Below are 23,387 nucleotides of genomic sequence, written 5' to 3' on the forward strand. Positions count from 1 at the left end.
ACTATAGTAGTACTTACTTATCATTCATTTTACAAATATATTAATTATAATATCTATATTTCTTTGTTATCAACAAGGTCAGATGCAACGGGTTAGAACTGCCTTGATAAAAAATGAAGAAAAAGCATAAAAATGTTTATATGACCTACTTTTAAACATGATCTTAATTCATATTTATTTTCGTTTATTACACGTATAGTTTGACAAAAATTCTCTACTAAGACCTAATTAGTAGTTAATAATCATTAACCACAATTTTACTCTAAGTTTGTTTTTTCAATATTTTAAACAATATTAAATTTATTTTTGGAAAATTGACTGTTGTTTAAGATTTAATTATAAAATATAATGTATTTATTTATTGTAAATTTGAAATTCATATTCAGTGAATTAATATTTTTTTCAAATTTTTGTGTGTATTCAATAACGATTTCACAATAATTTCTTACATTAATAAATAACTACACATACGCTGAATTACATTATGATATATTATATCTTAATTGTATATTTTATTAAATATTAAAGTAGGTACTACGAGTATACCATGTATTCATATTATTATTTATTAGTTATATCATAGAGATATGATAGAATATTAATAGATCAATAATCTGAGAATTGTGATATTATTTACTTATCTTTTTTTACAATTCACAAATTATTGTAATTCGATGTAATCTTAATTTTAAATAACTCAATATTTTATTTTACTATTTTCCTGGTAAAATATTAAAATTGACAATAGTCTAGATGAGTAATTACAAATGACTAATGAATAAGAGTTGTGGTTATTACAAACATATATAACTACTAATGTTTGAAATGTGATGTTAGGGACATCTATAATTTAAGTTTTTAAATTTGAAAAAACCCGGATTAACTATTTGAAAATTATAAATTGTATTATAATGGGAATAATGGAGTTATACTTGTATACGTATCTTACAATACTATAATTTTTAAAAAGCAATTACAAAGACGAAGCATAAGCAAATATTTTACCAGTCCTTTTTTTAAAACAAATTATACTGCGATATAAGTATGTATTGTTAACTCATGCGACAATTATACGCTTATATTTATGCTCTGCATACCTAATTGTTCAAAAATTAATAAATAATGATAATTGGTACCTATATAAATATATATTGCATCTTAGTACCCGCTACCTAAATACGTTCAAAAATACTATTGTTTAGGTCATTGTTCTGTTGAACAAACTTCCTTTATTTGTCTCTTCGCACAACATTTGTACAAGCAATTCACATAAAAGTATAATATATTATATAGTCTTTCTGGTGGCCTCTTCGAACCGCAGCGTAATTCAATCGTCTCCAAGGTTATGTAGGTTTAATTTATCATACAATTATTTATTACATGTCATCCTTCGAATAATTATAAAAGAAGAACTCAAACTATTGGTATTATTTAAATGATTTTCAGCTATATGTTTTTGGTTCTCAATTTAGAACCATGAGTTTTCCTTTTTCACGTCAGTCACAAAATATGTTTAAGTCACAAAAAACCGATGTGCCTATGACATACCTAAACCCAACCTATCGTACCTATTGCATTATTATTTAATTTTCCCTGCATGCGCACGCATGTAGGTACATACCTAATTAATATACTCGTGTGTGTGTGTAATGTGTATTTGTGTGTGTGTACATCAGTAATATTGTAATCACGTATTTAAACTGACATTGTTCTCCTTGTTTTTTGATTAGATCGAGGACATTCTAGACAGCATCGGACTCTCCGGCAGCCTTCACACCAGGTGTGGTAGATTATCGGGTGGACAGAAGAAACGCTTGTCCATCGCTCTTGAACTTATTGACAATCCACCTATTATGTTTCTAGATGAACCCACCACGTAAGCAGTTCTTTAAATTTAACGTTTTACATAATATAATACTAAGATTACATAATACATGTATATTTCATACAAATCGTGTGATTATTACATTGTATATAACCATTTACTTGTCCAAACTCAAGTTCATCTTGGCACTAGGTAACCGTTGAGATTTTAAAAAAAACAGTGGTCCAAAAACTGTATTGGAAAAAATATATTTTTCGAACCAGTGATGTGGTGAAAGGTGATTCCGGAGGCGATTTTCTCTAAGATTTTCCTTAAATAGAAGGGTCTGTGGTAGCTGGTGGGTACCCTAGTACATTCTATATGGATATAGGTACTCAACAGGTAGTCAATAATCATCTGAAATATAATTAGTAGTGTTATATTAATACATTATTATGCATTAATACTTGGGATATTTGTAACTATTGCCTCTGGAAAATTTTCAGTTCACTACACCACTGTTTCGAACCACTGTTTTTTGAAATCGTAATGAACGGTTTGCGTTAAATAAACCAAGTAACAAGATGAACTGGACGGGTTTTAGTGGTTACACAATGTATTTTAATAATAAATAAACGGACCGGACCATGATTAAAAACAGAAATACCATGTCTATGTGTACTTATACCTAAATAATATTATATAACAGTGAAATAATAAAAAAGATTATTTATATTGGGTTGATAACGACCCTTTTTTGTTTTGTCACTGATTTTTTTTATTTATTTCTTTTTCAACTTTTAATTTTCTACTGATTTGTGTGGTTCATAGAATTATTGACGTGGCAACTCTTAACATATTACTGGAAGAAAAAATAAATTTAATACTACCTGTACCTACTACCTACTAAATCAATAATTTTCGTCGCAGTGGCAAGCTATAGCGGGTAATTGAGATTAGGCTTATAACCTACCACTTTTCATCAATTTTTTTTTTAACAGTCACCAAGACAGGACACCAAAATTATGTTAACAATGATTAAAAATGCACCAAAGTATAAAATAAAATAAAATAATTATTTTATAGAATAATTGTTTTTTAAGCTTTATCAATTTCACACCTATAATAAATGTATAAATAAATGGCCAGCAGAAAGTATCAATTGTTATCCAAGATGACATATATGGCAGTATAGATAAATACAACTAAGATATGCTTGAAAGATTAAACCAAGTTCCATTTTTGATTGCTTTATTATCGCTTTATTTTAATAAAAATAATAATGAATAATTATCTCAAACAAAATATTATTTTAAAAACGTGAAAATATCTTTAATATTCGAATTATTATATTTATCTTTATATCTAGATATGTTCTGCTCATATTACCTATAAAATAGCTGCTAACTAACGCTTCAATTGTTATTATTTTCAGTGGTTTGGATAGTACAAGTTCACATCAATGCGTGTCGATCTTGAAAGGTCTGGCCAAAGGCGGTCGGACAGTAGTTTGCACGATACACCAACCCAGCGCCAGCACGTACGAAATGTTCGATCACGTCTACATTATGGCCGAGGGGCACTGCGTATACCAGGGCTCTAGTCAGAACACCATACCTTATTTACAAACAATCGGACTTAACTGTCCACAATACCACAATCCGGCCGATTTCAGTGAGTATTGCGACGATATTATAATTAATTTATAATAATATGTTTACCATCACGCTACCATTTTCATCGAATTTTTTCCAACGCGCGTATATTGTAATCACCATCGTCCATCATGTGTCATCGGGGTCACTAGCTGCAGCGAACTGCGAACTCTTCTTCTAACCGGGGTCGATCCGATCTCCAGTGGGCTGATAGATCATCGTGTAACGTGATGATCGACAAAACGTTTTCGATTGTATATGCAATGTGAATATAACATATAATAACTATATTATAGGTACCGAGTAGTACGGATCCAGAGTGATGATCTGAGAGGGCCAGATTCATTTATAACGTATATCGGTATAATATCACTTTTATTTTCATAATACGTTTTTTAAAAGTATAGCATATTTTACAGTTTATTTTCTTTTTTAAAAAATAATTTTTTTATAAGCTACTTAAATTTTAAAAAATGGGACAAAAATGGACAAGACGTGTGCTATTATGACCCCATACCCCTCACTGGATCCGACCCACCTGACGTAGAAATAATGATAATAATATAATATAATCGACACAAAAGACAAGATTGTGTTATTATTATTATTATTATTATTATTATTGAAGCTATTGAAGCTAACACAGTTTAAGTGGTCTCCAGGCTATATAGTGGTATTACGATAATGTAATATAATAATACTAACTCGATAGTGAAAAAATGTACATATCGCTTTTAACGTTATTGCTTTGTCAAAATTGATATAGAATACATCAATGCATGTACGATGTACAGATTGGTATTTTAGAATATTGAGGTACGTATAACGCGTGTATATTATTTGCTTATTGATACATAGTTTTGTTAGAAGAAGAGTGGGTACACACCCGAGTTTCCTGATGACCTTACAGTTTTATATTACATTACAGCTCTTTATTAAAAAATCTTGTTTGTCCCTACAAACTTAGAGTCGTATAATACTCGTATACGACGGTCGTCAAGTGTAGCTAGGTAGTATATTATAGCATATTTACCAACATTGTAAACAGTAATTTATTACAAGTAAACGAAAATTTCCTCTTGATTTTGCAAAACTGTAAAATATTACTGAATATTGAATTTAAAATCAAAAATAAAAACTGGTATTTAATGATTTGTTTTGTTTTTTAAATAGATTTATTACGTAATAATTAATATTATAAAATACAAATACGCCATAAAAAAAATAATTTAAATTTGTATCGCCCATTTTTAACCTGCAATGTATAATTTGACTTAATGCGATACCGCCTTGTTTTATTTGACCTGCATGCCTGTTTTGTCATATGTATGCAAAATAACAAATTCACTTTGTGTAGAAATACAATTAAACATTTATACCTACTAAACTATTATAGCCTATGGACTAGGGGTGTTTAACAGTCTATACTTTTTCAACTACCTACTCAAAAATGACCAACCCTATAATTACTAAAACACAATATTTTCTAATCTCTCTCATAATAAATTTTCTGCTGACTGTTAAACATCTAATAACATATTTTTAAAAAAATTGTTGTTATAGTTTTGGAAGTAGTGACGGGTGAATATGGAAATTTCACCTCTCAACTCAAAACAGCAGCTATTGATAAATCGTGGAGGACACCACCTCAAATCACTGATTCACGTAATATTTGTATTTTTTTTTTGTTTAGTAACTTATGTCTTACACTTTTACCTATACAATGCATTATGAAATGTATTTTTGGGTGATATAATATTAATGAACTAATATTTAGTGATTATTAAATTGCTTTTAAAATTTCCAGGTACGTTGTTAAAAAGAAAATCTAAGAACCCTGGTCCGACTACATTGGTCTTGGTCAACCAGCCCTCCGAATTCAATAAATTATTAGTACTAATACACAGAAGTTTAATGCAGGTCTACAGAGATTGGGTTAGTTGTATATATTTTTATTTATACTTTTAGTTGTATTTCCAGCTATATGCAGATATGTCATACCAGTCACCCACTGAATCTCCGAAGGGGTGTACTCCTAGTAAAGACCCCCATCCATTTGCAGGACAGTACTTTGTTGACAAAGAATTTTTATCACCAACATAGATACTAAATATATACCTATTATCATAGTTTACATTATGATATTTTAATGCCTTTTAATGGTAAAAAAAAATGGAATGAAAATAAATTTCGAAATTGCCCGCCTAACGTCCCCGTAAAAAAATCTTGGTTACATCACCGTGCCATATTAACATTCGTACTTGATTAAAGCCAATAATATTTTCTCAGCATAATTTTAAATGTTTATATTATTTAATTAAAATGTACTGATACGACAAACAATAGAAAAGGAGATTGTCTCATAAATGAGGTCACATTTAAGAAGATTTTTTTTATGATTTTATAATATACTAGTTACCAAAATTAGAATCTTGTACTACCTATACATAAAATTGAAACAGTGATACTGCCCAAATCATGTGTACCAACAACAAGTTGTTTTAAATATTTGTTTACAAATTAATAAACAAAGGTATTGTTTATTTTTTTCGTTTTTTTGTATTTAAATTTGAATATACAAAGAGGTATCTTTTGCAGTGGACCGACAACACTTACCTAAAAATAATTTTAAAATTCCTAAGTAGTCCAATAACATTCTTAAATTACACAACTTTTTATTTTTGAACGATATTCATGATGCTTGATTAACTTGAATTTAAATTAAATTAGATTTAGTATATTTTACATTTATCAATAAGCTTCTTGAAAAGAAAAGATTTTGTTTTCAGTGTAAAATACACTGATAGTTTTTAAATCTGTCAAGAAAGTAATTATTATATAGGGAAATTATATAATAAATAAATACTAGGTCATTAAAGTTGCACGTTATTATATCACATAGGTAGTAGTAATAAAACAAAATAAATTCCCATGTTCTACAAAATCAGGTCACGCTAGAATTCAAAGTTCAAATATTCTATGTTCTTAGAAATTAATTAAATGTATGTACCTACCATATAATGTACGTAGTTATCATATTATTAGAGTCAATAATGTTAATTTTATACAATTTGAATATTATACTCAATGAAATGCAAATTAAACCTATTACATCGTAGGTATTATTTTTATTTCTTTTTTTTTTTGATAATTTCACTCTTCAACTATTGAAAATATATCAAAATTACTAACCCAAAAAACACTTCCCATGAGATTTCCTCTTGTTCAAGGCAAGCAAGCGAAACAACTAGAATCAATGTCTTCCTTTCTTTATAATATAAAGTTTATATCAATTAGATATAAAATATACCGAATGATGCTGTTTCTACTGAAAAAAAATAAAAGCAAACATGCAAATATTATGTTTATATTATTATTTAATACATTATTATAATAGCGTCTCGATTTAATTATTTTGTTGTAGACGGTTACTCATGTTAAAGTATGTATGCACTTCCTGGTCGGGATATTACTGGGTCTCTTATTTGAAAACGCCGGCATCGACGGTGGTAAGACTATCAACAATATCGGATTCTGTATCGTAACACTTGTATACTTAAGCTACACATCTATTATGCCAGCTATTTTAAAATGTAAGTATAAATAATACAAATATTGTCTACTAATATTGTGTACTTATGTCGCACATGGGTACGAGTTTAATGTCAACTAAATTGTATTTTTATTTTTCAGTCCCATCCGAACTTCACATTCTGAGAAAAGAGTTATTTAACAACTGGTATAAGCTATCGACCTATTTCGTAGCGTTTCTCGTCACGAATATGCCTTTGCAGGTAGGCCAATGAAAAATTACCAAAACCCTTCTTAGGAACCCTTTTCCTTCATTAATTACCTATATCTACTTTTGTTTAGATGATGTTTTGTTTTATTTATACATCGATTTCTTACTACTTGTCAGCACAACTGATGACGTGGACCAGATTCTTGATGTTCTTATTTGTTTGTCAGTTAATGACCCTAATATCTGAAGGTATTGGCCTTATTCTCGGGACAGCTATGAACCCAGTTGTAAGTCGATACCTTCTGTAAATTATGTGTAGAAATCCTATCTATTTTTACCCAGACTAATATTGCACAATATTTTAGAACGGAGTCTTCATTGGTTCAATCATCACTTGTCTGTGTATTCTCTTCGCCGGTTTCTTAGTACTCTTCAACCACATGCCTATTACCCTGTACTATGTGTCCTACATCAGTTATATGAGGTATGCACTAGAAGGGCTGGTCGTCTCCATTTACGGTTATGGTCGTGAACCACTGATCTGTTTAAATGAAGAAGGTTACTGCCATTACCGCTTCCCGGAAACGACATTCAAAGAGATCGGTATGACAGATGGAAAATATTGGACGGACATATCAGTGATGGTTGGATTTTTGTTTGTAATTGTGATAGTTAGTTTTTTGACTTTAAGAAAAAGCTTGAAATGCCGTTAAGCCGTCAATCTGTGATTATAATCTTTAAAATGTATGTTGAACTTGTTACTCTAACTTGGTAAAAGATTTACCCAATATACTGTAATTTAATTGATACCATCTTAATAATTTAGTGTAAATACTTTTTTATTTAAGATTTAGGTTTACTGGTATATATTTATATTAAACCTAAGTGGTAGGTACCTTTGCTATATTTAGATTTATGTAGAACATTGTTCAATATATTATTTTTAATCTTTAATTTATGTTAATTGTAAGTGTTGTATTTAATTTTTATATCATTGATATTAAATAGTGTTTATAGATGTTCACCTATTTATATAAAGTATCCTTAGTTTAGGTATTGTAACTATATTGTTTCTATCCATGTGAATTAGTACTTAATGCGGTAGGTTGATCGTAAAAATAAAAATCAATTCATTTTTAAAATGTTTGTAAATTGTATTTATTATTTATAGTTTAAGAATGATTATATGTAGGTTCACTCCAAAATAATTTATCCAAATCTTTAAGATAGTGTAAAAATAAGAAGATTAAAAAAAATATAATAATATTCTAACCTTTGAAACTGTTTCGAATCACCAAATCATCAAAATTAAAATGCCAATTATGTTTGAAATAATAAAAATTATAGTTGTTATATTTTATAGAACGTACTACTAAAAGGTAACAGTACACAATAATAGTGTTTGGTCCATCTAAAGCCATTCATAAACCTATTAGAACTTAATTAAAAAATATACATCGTAGTTTACGTGAATGGCATTAGTTAAGTCAAAGATAAGCATGTTGCATAGGTACCCGTAAGATTAAAAAAATAATGTCAATAGACTATTTTAGATTCTGAGTTTTGATGATAAGGTATGATTTTACAATGATGTGTGTACCTACACCAGAGACATATTTAGAAATTTGACGCCCGAGTGCAAATGTCACCCCAACCTCCACCACAAAAATTATTTGACTTTTTCTACCTGAGAAGTTCGTCGGAGCTTACCTTACATTTACCACCCGTAATAACGGCGTGTATGTTATCGACGTTCTTTATCATATAAACAGTTTACCTACATTATATTTTTTTGCGAGCTTTAGAGGAACTATACTCTACGCATCGATTATCATCATCATCAAAGCTCCGGAGCCTATAGGAGCTAAAAGACGAAACATGCACTAAAAAATTGTAAAATGTGCATGACAAAAATGTTAAAAATGCAAAAAAACAGTATTAAAAATTCCGAAAAACCATTTTGTTGTAAATAATTCTAAAATAAATGTAAAATATAAAAAAATTAATTTATAATATTTCAAATATGTCTAATAATTCCTTCTGATATCATTGGCATGTGATCATAAAGTGATATTTGTTTGTTTTATAACTTTACATCCTATATTTAAATAATAAGTTGTAATCTCGTGTAAATTGTATTATTTTAATATGACATTAACTCAAATGTATTTTATATTAATACCTACGTATGGTAACATTGGTAACACCTCATATGAAATCCTCAATTTTAAAAAAATATTATGGACACATATTCTAATAATCCATTGATATAAGAAAGCATTGATTCTTCTCGAACCAATAATTTTTTTAAAGGGGCAAGAAATGTATAAGTGTACTTATTTTTATTTTGGACCAATGATAGTCTAAAATAGTACCTGCCCCTGGCAACGGTTTCCCTTTTCACAGGCCCATGGGGTATATTTATTTTACTTACATATTCATTATTCAATCGTAACTATCAATTATCATTTTGGTATGCTAAAGGGTAACATTTTAATAAATACCTAAGTATAAAAACAAAACATGAAAATAAAAATAACAAATAAAAAGTTACATTTCTTTCTTCAAAATAACTTAATATAATAGGTAGTGGTGCCATCTACATGTATAGAATATTACTGATAAAAATAAAAATTTAACCAATTTATAAAATCGTAACAGAAGATTATACAAATCTGACGTGACTCGGAGCGATCGCCCCTCTAGACAATCCCCATAAATACGTCAATGGTGTACACGATAAGTAGGTAGGTAGTCATAATAATAATTTGATTTTCAACTTCAGTTCGTTTCTGGTGGAGAAGTACGTACTTTTAAGTGGTGAAAATTGAAAATTTTCAGAATTTTTCAAAAGCAGCGGAAGACTCAAAATAAAAATTAAAAATTAGTTTATTTTTAATTATTGTTGATAGTTAATTTTTAATATAAGGTTTGCTCATAAGTATTGTTATTAGTAAAATTTAAAAAAAACCTCAATTTTTATTTTATGAATGAATGCAATTAGAATTTTGACACAACCCATCAAAATCACGAATATATGCAAATTATTTTGGTTAGAATTATATACACATTTTCATTTTTATATCTAAGATTTAAAAATGTATACACATAATTCAATAACAAATATTTGTAGATACTTGGAATTTTCACCAAATGTTTACTTTAACATTTTCTACAGGTGATATTTCTAATTCTATAAATCTATTTATAGGCATCTGAAATTTAAAAAAAAACTTCTATAAATAGTAAAAATATCGATAAAACATTTTTCACTATGTCAAAAAATCCATTTTAATAAGCATTAAATTTTCAAATCTTGACAAAATTAAAGCTGTCATGTCAAAAATAAATAACGATAGTATATACATATTATGATTTATGATTCAAGAATTGATATACTAAATATTATTTGGATTCTTAAGGGGCCTGCACATGACCTGGTTTTTTACTCAGAAACATAACTTACAGAAAAACTTAAAATGTCAAACTGCTTATCAACATAATATTGTCACTACTTATGTTCGACATATTATTATGTATATTAACTAGTATTAAATATACCAAACATTATAAGAACCTTGTATTACATTTCCAAGGATTTTGACCTTGTATGACATTTTTTATAGATACTTACTGAAAAAAAAACTAAAAACAAATCTAAAATGTCAAATGTTGCTCAAAATGCGTTAAATTATTTTAAAAATTTGATCATGTATAGATAATGCCTTTATAAACTTATGGTCTAAAATCTAAATATCAAGAATATTTACAGGTATTCTTTACTTTCTACACCTGTGAAAAAACAAAATCGATTTTGTTGATATATTTTTTTTGCCGTAAACATTCCCATTTTTCCTCGATCTCTTTTTTGTTTTTTCTGATATAAATTCCTACCTTTGAGTTTGATAGTTGGTCAATTCACATGTTATTAAAAATAACAGAGCATATAAACGAATTTGGCCATGTTAGGTATACGTTAGCATAAAACCAAGACAACACATGCGAGTGAAACATTCTCTGAAAAAAATCACTCTGTCTAACATTCGTAATTTTCATGAATAATATTAAAATTATTTACATTGCAATAGGTACCCAGTTCTAATGCTCAATAGATAATTAACCATAAAACATGTATTTGAAGCATATACATTTTAAAATCACACCTTTCCCAACAGAGCACTATATAATATCATAATTAACATTAATCTGTTAAGAATGATTTTAAATAAACCTAGACTTCACTCAGTCAATTTACTCTTATTCTGAACTTTCTGTTAATGAAATAAAATGTTATATTTAATATGAAGTAGGTACCTACTTACGTCTATAGACAACGAAAACATTAAGTTTGATCAGAAGTATACTAATAACTAGCAGTGGTGTATTGGTACGGATACGCGGGTATAAGCCGTATACCCGTCAGCAGATTTTCGATTTTCGGCGTATACCCAATGTAAAATATCATTTTACGGGTATACGCTCTTAAAATAACTCGAAAACCAATTATTCATAGGAAAAATTGTTATTTTAATATAATAATGAATTTTAAATTAAATTTATTAATAACATTTTGAAAAATAGATGTTATTAAAATATTATGTAATATTACCAATATGGAGTATGAATGCTCAGTCCATGGTTCTCAACCTGTATTATGTCATTTATAAATTATAACGCGCGGCAAATGTGTTTCTTGCGATGTTATGTTTTTGTAACCACTGATGTTATTAAGTGTTTATCAGGCTATGGCCAATTAAATGGTTTATGGTGTTTATTTATAGATTTATTTATAAATTATTGTTACTGCAATAATGGGTATTTTCCTTCTTGAATCTTGCTATTCGAGTTTACGACTTATTGTACTTATCGTAGTATCGTTTGACAAAGAAGAATGAATACTAGTCGGTTCCATTGATGATCAGTGTTAATTTTAATATTATTATATTAGTAAAAATACTGAAAATTTAATAAAGAAATAAAATAAAAATAATATAATATAAGAGATTAAGTCACCTAATTATTGTAATGATTATTGACTACGAGCGAAGCGAGAAAATTTTTTTTTGGTAGATTATACATATTTTATTAGTGCGTATACCCATAAATATATTTACCAATACACCACTGATAACTAGTAAAGACTTAAGAGTAACGAAAAATCTAATATTATTTAAATCTGCGTTAATATACTTTAGCTTTATACAAGATACAACCATCCAGGCATTCACTGTCTAGAATAAGATAATATGTTCTAAATAATAAAACCTAAATGTAAATTGTTCTATTATTATTATTATTATTATTATTAATTGTTTTTATTCATTTACTAGTTTATACTATTTGCATTTTCTTAATTTTCAAAAATCACTATAATACAGGTAAGTAATTGATGACGAGCCCTCTCTTATAAGCACGTCAAACTTTGTTTTTAAAATAAAAACCAAAACTTAATTTACGTAATTATTTTGTCTTATGCCTACCTAATTGATTTCATTTGTTATCTTTATTAAGAAATATTGTAATTCAGTGTGAAATAAATCATTATGATATATTCGTAAATACTATTGCTCACTGAGCCGCGGTACATAAACAATAAACAACAAAAAAACATAATAATAACATTATTAATTTTTCGAGTCTAAGAATAGATATAATCCGTGGCGCTGGGATTTTCCGTTTGTTATCTTAACTGGTTGAGAAATGAGAGGCCACTCGGCATTTTTCATTGGCATTCCTAGTCTCCGGTCAGGTGTCGTAGTGTTTTCCCCGTTTACATTTTTAAATGATTTCGTATTATTTTGTTCCTGTTCGTTTTTTGTCTTAAATACTTGTAAGTTTTCAGCACCTTGGCCGAAATAAATATTTTATATGATACCTATCATCTATGATTTCGACTTTCAAGTCACTCACTGGCGGTCAGTCACAGTCTGCCGTTGAAAACCCCCGAACCGGTAGCCATTATAGTCGCCCTAAACACATTTAGATTTTTCGAACAATTTTCCGTTTTGCGTGTGAGTATAATTTTATTGTAATCGGGGAAAAGTTCGTGTAAGCTGACATGGCGGACAAGAGTGAACACCGCCCGTTTGCCGATGCATCGACGACCATCTGCGAAGATTTCGAAAAAGTCTGCTCCATTTCGCCAAAGGTTGACTTTGTGGACGGATTCGAAAACCCGGTGGCTTGGCAGAAGAAGTACAAGCGGCGCAGCAATCAGTCGGACGTACTGTTCGACAACCTGGACATGAAATCCACTACCCTGGGCCAATACGGCATGCAGCACGACCGACTCCCTGAGTTCATCAAATGGAAACTGTGAGTACCTGTCGACAGTAATAATATAAAACCAAAAGACTTGTTGTGTAGTAGCAAAACATTTAAAATGTTTCAAATATTTTTTTTTGGTCATGCTCATGTAATAATAACTGCCTTACCTACTTTAAATTATTAAGATGAATCAGTTTTAGTTTATTCAATTATCTACTGAGGCAAAAAATTGAGTTTAAATGCTCAATTACCTATACTCGGTCTCTGAACCAACAGAAATAATTAAATGTTAAATTACTCAAATAAAAAAATTCAATATTTTCAAGAAAGAAATTTGATTGTATTGATACTTACCCGTTCTAAATCAAGTATTCAAGCAGTTACATTATGTGCTATTTAATTGCAAAAATCTGCTGACCCATATCGAAGTCAGACTGTTATGAGTCTGCGTATGTAACTACTATGTATCAAATGTCTGTTCTTGAAAATCTTGATAATCTTACTAGGTATTAGTATCTTTTACTGTTCTACTAATCTAGTAATCCCACACTTAAATTAAAATATAAACCAATTTATGCATTCAGGCATTCTAAATTTCCTACTGTTTAACCGTTTCTTCGTTCTCAATAGTTCATAGCTACCATTTCAACAAATCATTTACACTTTATGTTTTGCTTCCACTCTAATTAAATATTCTAGATGGTAATATTTTTCATATTTTTTCTCTATTTATAAATTGTGAACAGTTAGATCTATTAATGGTTATCTCTTAAGTCCTAGGTGCTCCTAGGTATTGTAATATATCTAATTTTATTTAACTTCACGAAGGATGAGCCAAATTGTGTAGCTGTTATTACTATACCTTTGCCTATAAGACAACACAACAAATTAAACTAAATGGTTTAGGTTTTTTTATTTATTATATTATGTTATGATTTATGTAATATTTATTTGTATTAACCATTTATTAAGGTGTTGTGTAGGTATCAAAATATAACAAATTAATGATATTAATTGTATGCCACTGCAACTACATTTTAAAATAAAAATGTAGGTATGTTGCATTATAATATTAGTAGTTTGAATTGTTTTTTTTTTTTTAGATTTGGTTATAACATAGTTATTTGTTATGAATATATTAATGAAGGAAAGACAAAAAAAGCTTTGGAAATAATTGGAGAAATCGAAACCATATTATCATCTGTTGGAAGTAACGATAATTTTTTGAAGTCTATTAGGATAGCTCTCAATCACATAACATTTTCAATGAAGGGTTATTTGTTAAAATTGTGTTCAAATGAAACTATGGTTTGTATAACATCTTTAGGCAGAAATCTTAAGTTAGAACTATGATAAATGTTATTAATTTTGTATTTACATTAGTACATTTGTTTGACTTTTTATCTTTCATGGATAAATAACTGGATTTCTACTTATGACACAACCTTAATTATTGTTAATTTAATGTTATTGATTATGTTGAATGTTAATTTTTTGTTGTTTTTTTAGGCGTTAGAACATTTTATTATGCCATATAACATGAACAATGCCAATAAAGCTGGATTATTTGGTATTCAAACATTATTCTTTTATGAGTATGGTTTATCTGCTGCACAAATAGCAAAAGATAGCGCACTTAAAGCATTATCGCTAAATGGAACTGAAGCTGAATGGTATTTTTTAATGGCTAAAGTATTAACTAACTGGCAAAGAACATGTGGCAATTATTTCGAATGTTCTGAACAAGAAATTAAAGCATCTGAAATGGCTGTTAAACTTGGTAACAAGGATCAGCATAAATTGCATTTAGTTCATGTTTATCATCGGATGAGTAAAAACATAAATAAAAATAAAAATGCCAAAAATAAAATTCTAGAAGAGGCATTAAAATTACTAATGTTAGTCTTAAAAAATTATAGTTGTTAATTATTTCTTTCTAACCATTTGAATTATTTTTGTAAATATTGTTTTCAGTGAAGTAATTGACAATACAAAAGATTTGCTTTTGCTAAAAAGTTGTTTAATTAGCTTATCGAAAATTTCTCAAAATAAAGAGTATAACGATGATATTGCTGTCATCTTGGATCAACTTATTTATGCATTAGAATATAGTGATAATGGTTATGTTCATGGGGCAATTGGAAACTACTATTTGTTTAATAAAAAGGTAAATTTCTACATAAAATGACTTAAATTACAAATGTATAACCAATGCTATACCTATATTGGATATATTTTGTTTTTCTTTTAATCGTATAAAAAAATTTTAAAAAGTATTCATAAACTTACATGATACTTTTCTTTAATTATTGTTTTTTGCACTTTTTAGGATTATGTAAAAGCCAACTTTCATCTTAAGAAAGCTTATGATGTCAAAAGCTTTGGTAGTTCTATTGACTATGTTTATACATTTTTTAAAATAAATCCAAAAACTGCTCCAATAGAACAAATGATGGTGGACTTGTTAAAAACATTTCCTCATCCTGTTCACCAAGAAAAACTTTTAAGTCAAACTATATCATATTTACTTCTGACCAAAAATGATCTCTTACGAGCGCTGAAGTACATTCCAATGCTGTTGAGCATTAAAAATGTGACTTGTATTTACAGCATTCAGGTACACGATAAAACTTATTTATTCCAACTCGGCATTGTACTAAATATTGTATTTTAAAATTGTTTGTAGACACATAGAACCAAGTTTAGTAATTATACTATAGAAGTTAATTTGTTAGATGTTATATCCGAAAAACTCTCTATAGCTTCAAAAAATACAACATTGTCTGCAGATGATCAAAAAAGAGTTACAGAAGTTATGAAAATACTAGAATCATTTAAATTACATGTATCGAGTTTGATGAAAAATAAAGAACACATTTTTGGAAACAAAGTTACAGACAATACTAAAGTTAAGACTGTATCATATAATAATGACAGAGGACATAAAGAATCATGGACCCATAACAATTATAAACAGGTTGTGAATCCTGTGCAGAATACGGATGAAGGTAACTGGAGGACTTTAAAACCAGATTCTACTCCAAAAACTACAATTTTTATGCGTAATAACCCAACTCAGATGAAAAAGCCATGGTATGGAAATCAAGATAACTTATAATTTGAATTTATAAATACTTTTTTTACATGAGATAAATCAGTTTAATATATAAATTACTATTTAAAATTATGTACTGTGAAGTAATTGTAGTTAGTTGTTATTAATTGTTTAATCTTAAACTGCAGCTTAAAGTTTTTTGTTGATTAACATTGTTCTTTGTTTATTAAACCAAACTCTTTTCGAGAATGGTATCAATAGATAAGATGATAAATGTAACCAAACATGTTTCATAACTAACCTATTTTAAAAATAATATGTAAAGGATTTTATAGTTAATGTTTGATTTGGATTTACAATATTTTATTCAATTTTGACTTAAAATTATTATTAGATTGAATTAAATTCATTACTAATCTATCCTCTCATATCCTATTGTTTTTTATAGTCCACAGTATTATAGTCAATCCTCAAGAGTCAAAACCCATACATGGTAAGAAAATAACCTTTAAGCCTTCTTATCCAAAATTATTGATAATATAATAAACTTCAGTAATTTGATAAATTATACCTAAATATTTTATTATTCTAATTATATAATAATGCCAAAAGATTATAATCCAGTATTTTTGTTAAATTCCATTTGCAATATGTTATTGCATTTTTGCTGATATTACTTGTTATTTATGTCAGAGATTAGGTGGTGTACTAATATCCAATCGGGTAGAATGTACTAGTGGAGAGCAGAAACTTCTAGAATAGTGTTTCACTAAAGTAATTAATACTGTATTCTAGTACCTTATAGTTCCTTGTAACATTTGTATTTTAATGTTTAATATTGTTATGTTGTAAGTCTTAAACTATCAGAGTTATATAATTACACTAGTTATAATTTTAAATTTTGTCGAAGAATAGGAACAATTTTTTTTTTAATGTCTTAAACAATCAATATTTTAAACTATTTGGAATATTATTTTTTTTTAGTATTTAAGTATTTATTAAGCGGGCAGGGAGTGAAATAACTTAAAATCTTAGACATTATACACGGCGTCTTCCTTACAGCTTGTCACTTTCTATCACCAAAATTTTTTTTATTATCATACACCCATAATACACTTTGCAAGACGGTAAGTAATTAACAATAAAGCTTATCGTTCGATGCATGTCACATAATTATAATCCCAATTAAAAGTTATCAACAAAACGTACACAGGATAATAACATATTGACACTGTCAACCGGCATTAAGAATAAATTGATTATTCATATTTTTATTATCGTGGCAGGTAGCTCAATATTTTGGAAATCAAACATTGGCGGTGAACGAGTTGTCATGGACGAGCAAATCAAATGCCCGAATACCATATGATTGTCAGCCTGCGCTCGTCGTTTCTTCCAGGCGGAGTCGGCGACTCGCGACTGTCACGAGTCGGTGAAACACTGAAACTGGCGCTTCTCTCATAACCTCAAAATCCTGTTGAAAACAAATAGTTTCTCTCTTTTGGCGTTCGTAGCCTGCCCTCGTGTAATATTCGCCTAGTCTTGTGGTAAGTAATTTCGAATTATTTTATTTATTAGACAACAAATGTGTTGCCTTTACGACGCGTTCGTGTTAATTGTGCCACAGTCGAAGGGCGTCGTGAACGAAATCCTCGAAAAACGAACTTATCGTCGACGGACGTCTGTCGGTTTTCCGACGTCGTAAACGTGCCACGAAATACAAGTACCTGGGACACTATATTTTCTCAGCAACAGTTAGACTGAGTTTACTGTTTGCTATTATATAGATATTTCCCAGTGGCATTTACAGGGGAGGTTTTCTGCCAACGTTTTTCGCACATTTCATTCACGACGTTACCTGTGGTGCACATATGTGCGTCGCGTTTGACGTATTAGTATTAATGTTCTATTAATTATATTATTTGATTTTAGCAAAAGCGGCACAATGGGTAAAATTATGAAATCTGGTAAAATCGTGCTGGTGTTATCTGGTAGATACGCCGGCCGAAAAGCTGTCATAATGAAGACTTATGACGAAGGTACAGCGGAAAGGCAGTATGGTCACGCACTTGTGGCCGGTATAGATCGTTATCCTCGGAAAGTCACCAAACGCATGTCACAGGAAAAACTCAAAAAACGATCCAAAATCAAACCTTTCCTGAAAGTAAGACTAACTGTTGTTAGACACTTTATAGTTCCGTTACATCTCACTTGTGTGCATATTTTAATCATTTTTTTAAGCTTTTAGCCTAACAAGAAAAATTTCTTCATGAATTCCATTTGTAAGAGACCACATTTGAATTTTGAGTACATTGTACCCACATGTCATGTTGTCTCTGTTTCAATAATTTACATCCACCCAAACTAATATTTGTGCTGTGTTGGCTTTGACATCGCCATCTGTACGTTGTTAATGATTAAGCTTTTAAGCAAGTTATATATGAACATTTTTAAATTACTCAATTTTATTTATTCAATAATAAACCACGTACAAACATACATTGACCCTACCTTTGAGTTAAGATAATAGTTTAGATGATTTATTCACTATGAATCTGTGTCTAGGCTGGGATGCATTTGTTGCTGACATTCAATTCGGATTACGTTCTTTGACTTACGGTGGGAGGTAGGAAACGAAATGCTTCTGATAAATGTATTCTATTGGTCTGGACACGGGCTTATATTAAAACTAACAAGATAGAATTGGAGTTTTTGTTTGTAAGCCGCAAACATCACCATATGAGTGACATTTTCTTAAGTGGTCACAAATTTTAATTTAATGTACTTATCATTCGCTATAAACGATCAGATAAATTGCACACTTTCACTCTTAACTTCTTAGCAACGTTATAATTATTATATAACTGATACCTGGCATGGGCATTTATAAATATATTATTTATTATCCGCCTGATTGATTATTTCACAGAAGTCCGTGGTTGATAACAGTTCCATATTTATAAACTGATACTAAAAATTATGAAAAAATTAATTTTTAATTTGTATTGAATGTTGTTAAATAATAATAACCTTCGTATCTTGTCATAAAAAGAATTTTTATCGGTATCAAATTATAATTTTTTTTATCTTATGAAATTAAAACCTCAGTTTAGATTCATAATTTAGGCATCATTGTTTTAATTTAAACTTGACAATATATTTAACAAAGTCTGACCAAGTTTCAGTTACCTGAAGATAAGAGATCTTGTGGTTATTTAATATATAGGTATTATATTATTAGTTAAAACGCTCCTTTTATTCTATCCTGTATGTATTATATTAATTTTGATTCCTGCACTGACTCAATTCTTAATGATGATTTAAACAAGCATATGTCTGACACATTTTGATGACATAATAAACCTGATAAGAATTATGAAGTATATTTTGATATTATATGTACAACTACAAGTTAGAATGTTGCTTATGTTCAATATATTTTTTTATGCTTTATTAAAATCATTTACTAATTGGTAATGACTAAGGATAATTGTGTTAAATTAATATATATGTTACTACTTGTGTTAATTTCCAAATTATTTTTTCAGGTGCTCAATTACAACCACCTTATGCCAACTAGATACTCCGTACAAGATGTAACAGTAGACAAGGTTTCACCTAAAGATTTAAAAGATCCAATGATTAAAAAGAAATACCGTTTCCAGACCCGAGTTAAATTTGAAGAAAAGTAAGATTAATAGTTTTGTTATATTGAACGAATAGATTTAATAATAATGTGCTCTTTTAAATTCAAAAACCATTAGGTCTGTTTTAGTTTTGTGATGTCTTATCCAATAGTGAAACGAAACTAGTAATAGCTAAGAGTTGTATATGACGGATAAAAACCACTTAACATTGTTACTAATATAGATTAATTTGCTTAAATTCGGTGCCCCTCTTATTTGAAGTATGGTCATTCATAGCAGAGTTGTTCATTTTTAAAGTCCACTGCATTTCTATAAATTGAACAGTTACTGACTGTGACTGAGGCCGCTTGGAGTACCATTAGAATAATCATATCAAATAGTGTGTTTATGATATCAATTTTTCTCTGGAAATTGAATATAACTATTTTTTACCAACAGTGTGTAAAAAACATTTATTGTAGTCCATGTCAAACAAACTGGCAGTTGTTAACTCAACCCACAGTGGAATGTTCTACAGGTGATACCACAACTTATTTGGGGCATGATACACCTGTTAGAATCTAGTGTTTGTGTGTGAAATTTACCATAAATATACAGTTTTGTTTACTTGATATCAGCCGATGGGTGGCTGGGTGTGGGGTCACGAACTACCAGTCATTTGATGCTGACTCGGCTACGGTTATGTAGACATGGTGGTATTTGTACCTCCGACAGCTATTTCATGTTGTGATGACTCTTAGGAACAAATTTTAAAAAAAAAATTGTCAGTCTATACTATCTGTACAATCGTATACTATACTTGTCTTCAAGAACTACTTCAAACGATGTACTCGTATGTGTTGTTTCAGTCTCACCAGTGTATAACATACTTAAATGTTAGTTCAGTGTTTTCAATTTTGTTAGCTTAAGGGGATTGGAAACACGATTAATTTTTCATCTAAACAACCTTACTAACAGACAAAGTTAAAGGTACTTATAGTGGCTCGATTTAAAAAAGTAAGGATGTTTGAGTTGGTAAACCAATCTACTTTGCATCAGAGCATATATTTTATTACATTCAATTTTTAAAAATTGACCAATTTATAAAATGTATTGATTTATTCTTGTCAAGAATTTGCTAAACCTGGTGCAAAGTAAACTTGTTAATCAGTTCAATTATCTTGACATTTTTTTTAATTAAGATGCCTTAATTTTTGTCGGTTTTACAGCTATTTCACCTTCATACCTAAACCCTGACTAAATGACTAGTGCATGTGGGCGATTGGTGGGGAGTATACACACACACAGTGACAGCCAGAAACAAATGAATTATATATCAATCCCCTCAAAAATTGTCAGTTTGCGTTAGCCATCCCCTTTAAATATTAAATTGAGTTGACCTATTATTAAACTCAATCTGTTCTGTCATTTGTATTTAAAAATGTCCATTACTGGCTTCAAAATGTAGATGTTGTAAAAACCATTATGTTTTTACTTCAAAGTTTTGATAGTTAGTTAATTCACTTTAATATTTATATAACTGCATGAAATTAGAAATTTTAAACGTGAATTTGTTTTATTGTACATTTGTGAGGTAGAGACAACACATGCCTCGGCTAAAACATCTTCTTAATGAATTCTAAAATATATGTGAAGTTGTAATCATACAAATTAAATACTAAAACTTTTTAAAATAACAATTTATATATAAAAGATTCCGACAAAGTACAGTTAAAATTATTTTTAAGTTACGTACATTTAATCTTAATTTCAATAATACTATCATAATGAATGAAATACGGCGATGTTTTTACCTTATTCTACATGTTTAAGACGGAAGAACATAGTTCCTTTAAATTAAAAAAACATGCACATTATGAACATTTTAAAATATTGAATACTCATTATGTAGTGTATACGTAATCAAAATCTTAAAAAATGTCTCCATAATTATTTACATTTTCTTTTGGATGTGATTATAAAATAATATGTTTACAAAAGATAGTAGTATATCATGTACAGTAACTACTTGATAATCTAGATATAAATAAGCTATTTCATTCTTTTTTCATCTTTTCTATCAAATTAATTAATACAATACTATATTTTGAAAAAAAACCAACATTTAAAATGTCTAATTAAATTTCTTTTGTTTACAGATTCAAGTCTGGAAAGAACAAATGGTTCTTCCAAAAGTTAAGGTTCTAGTTGCATCATGTAAGATATATCATTTTATTGGATAATAAAAAAAAAAATCTTAATCACTGTGTTATTATTTAATAAATTAAACCTTATACTATAATGCTGAGAAGTAATGCATGGTAACATTTCAGATTGAGTTTCACTAAGAAAATATGAACAAAAACACTTCTTGTTCGACAACATTTGTATTGAGGCCAATTGTTATTGTGTTATTGCACATGTATTTGATTCTAGTAATCTATTATATTAATGAAACTGATAATTGAATGTTTAGTAATATTTCTTTTAAACAGAACTGTACCACCAGCCTCTTCAATGTTTTCGGAAAATAAGGATAGTCTAGTGATATTTATGGTTTAGGTACTGTTAAATCTCAATTCCTAGAAAGTATGTGTTTAGCTTGTTTTAAACATTTAAACCAAATATTCTGTAATGTGTTGTACCTCTTGCATTCAACTTTAAATTACTTGTGAACAAAAAGTGATAGGTAATTAAATTCTTATGTATGTTAAACTACAGCTTTTGTGTTATTATAAAATTTAAGTTACATAATAATATAAACAATCACGGTTTTAAATCGTGCTGACAATAATGAAATAGCCTGTTTTATGTTTGAATGAATTTAACTTTCAAGTAATTTCTTACAACACCTAATAAATGTAAGAAATTATTCGAAAACTAGACAGTTCTCAGGTAGTGTTATAACCGATAGTAAAGAGCCAACTTTTTCTTATAGCAATCATTACAATTTATTTTCACATGAAAAACTGCTAGGCATTTGGCCTATATATAAATAATATGCATGAGTCAATAATTACATAGAAATGTTCACAAAACTTACTGCGGATGTAATATTGCAATTTCCAGGCAATGTTAAAGGAAAGAAATTCCTAATACACTATGACAATATAATAATTAATAAATTGAGGAGGGGGGCTGGCTTGGCAATGTTCCAAAAATTATTCTTTGGAATATGAAATAAAAATGTAAGTTATCATTCAAATGTATGATAGCGTTACACTGATTTCATATTCTT

General features: G+C 28.9%; 3 protein-coding genes across 5 annotated transcripts in view; all 3 read left to right on the forward strand.

Moving 5' to 3' along the window:
* Positions 1 to 8,343, forward strand: part of LOC111041338 (ATP-binding cassette sub-family G member 1-like) — a 33,160-nt gene extending 24,817 nt beyond the window's left edge. For 2 of the 3 annotated variants that reach the window (XM_022325566.1, XM_022325565.1), the window contains 8 exons: positions 1,731 to 1,876; positions 3,240 to 3,478; positions 5,023 to 5,124; positions 5,267 to 5,394; positions 6,884 to 7,052; positions 7,153 to 7,253; positions 7,333 to 7,488; positions 7,567 to 7,914. In XM_022325566.1, coding sequence (XP_022181258.1) covers positions 1,731 to 1,876; positions 3,240 to 3,478; positions 5,023 to 5,124; positions 5,267 to 5,394; positions 6,884 to 7,052; positions 7,153 to 7,253; positions 7,333 to 7,488; positions 7,567 to 7,914 — 1,389 coding nt within the window. Of the gene's footprint in view, positions 1 to 1,730; positions 1,877 to 3,239; positions 3,479 to 5,022; positions 5,125 to 5,266; positions 5,395 to 6,883; positions 7,053 to 7,152; positions 7,254 to 7,332; positions 7,489 to 7,566 lie in introns of all 3 variants that reach the window. The other variant, XM_022325567.1, reaches the window with a different exon arrangement.
* Positions 8,344 to 12,895: 4,552 nt separating this feature from the next.
* LOC111041368 lies at positions 12,896 to 18,070 on the forward strand. The gene is made up of 7 exons (XM_022325620.1): positions 12,896 to 13,516; positions 14,572 to 14,776; positions 14,978 to 15,366; positions 15,443 to 15,635; positions 15,798 to 16,085; positions 16,155 to 17,016; positions 17,810 to 18,070. Exons 1-6 carry the CDS (start codon positions 13,260 to 13,262, stop codon positions 16,584 to 16,586), a joined length of 1,764 nt encoding a protein of 587 aa, XP_022181312.1. The 5' UTR covers positions 12,896 to 13,259; the 3' UTR covers positions 16,587 to 17,016; positions 17,810 to 18,070.
* On the forward strand, positions 17,949 to 22,410 carry LOC111041369 (60S ribosomal protein L27). The gene is made up of 4 exons (XM_022325621.1): positions 17,949 to 18,070; positions 18,456 to 18,687; positions 20,072 to 20,211; positions 22,309 to 22,410. Exons 2-4 carry the CDS (start codon positions 18,469 to 18,471, stop codon positions 22,355 to 22,357), a joined length of 408 nt encoding a protein of 135 aa, XP_022181313.1. The 5' UTR covers positions 17,949 to 18,070; positions 18,456 to 18,468; the 3' UTR covers positions 22,358 to 22,410.
* The last annotated feature ends 977 nt before the right edge of the window (positions 22,411 to 23,387 follow it).

This window comes from Myzus persicae, unplaced genomic scaffold (assembly GCF_001856785.1).
Source record: "Myzus persicae strain clone G006 unplaced genomic scaffold, MPER_G0061.0, whole genome shotgun sequence".
Classification (NCBI taxonomy): Eukaryota; Metazoa; Arthropoda; class Insecta; order Hemiptera; family Aphididae; genus Myzus; species Myzus persicae.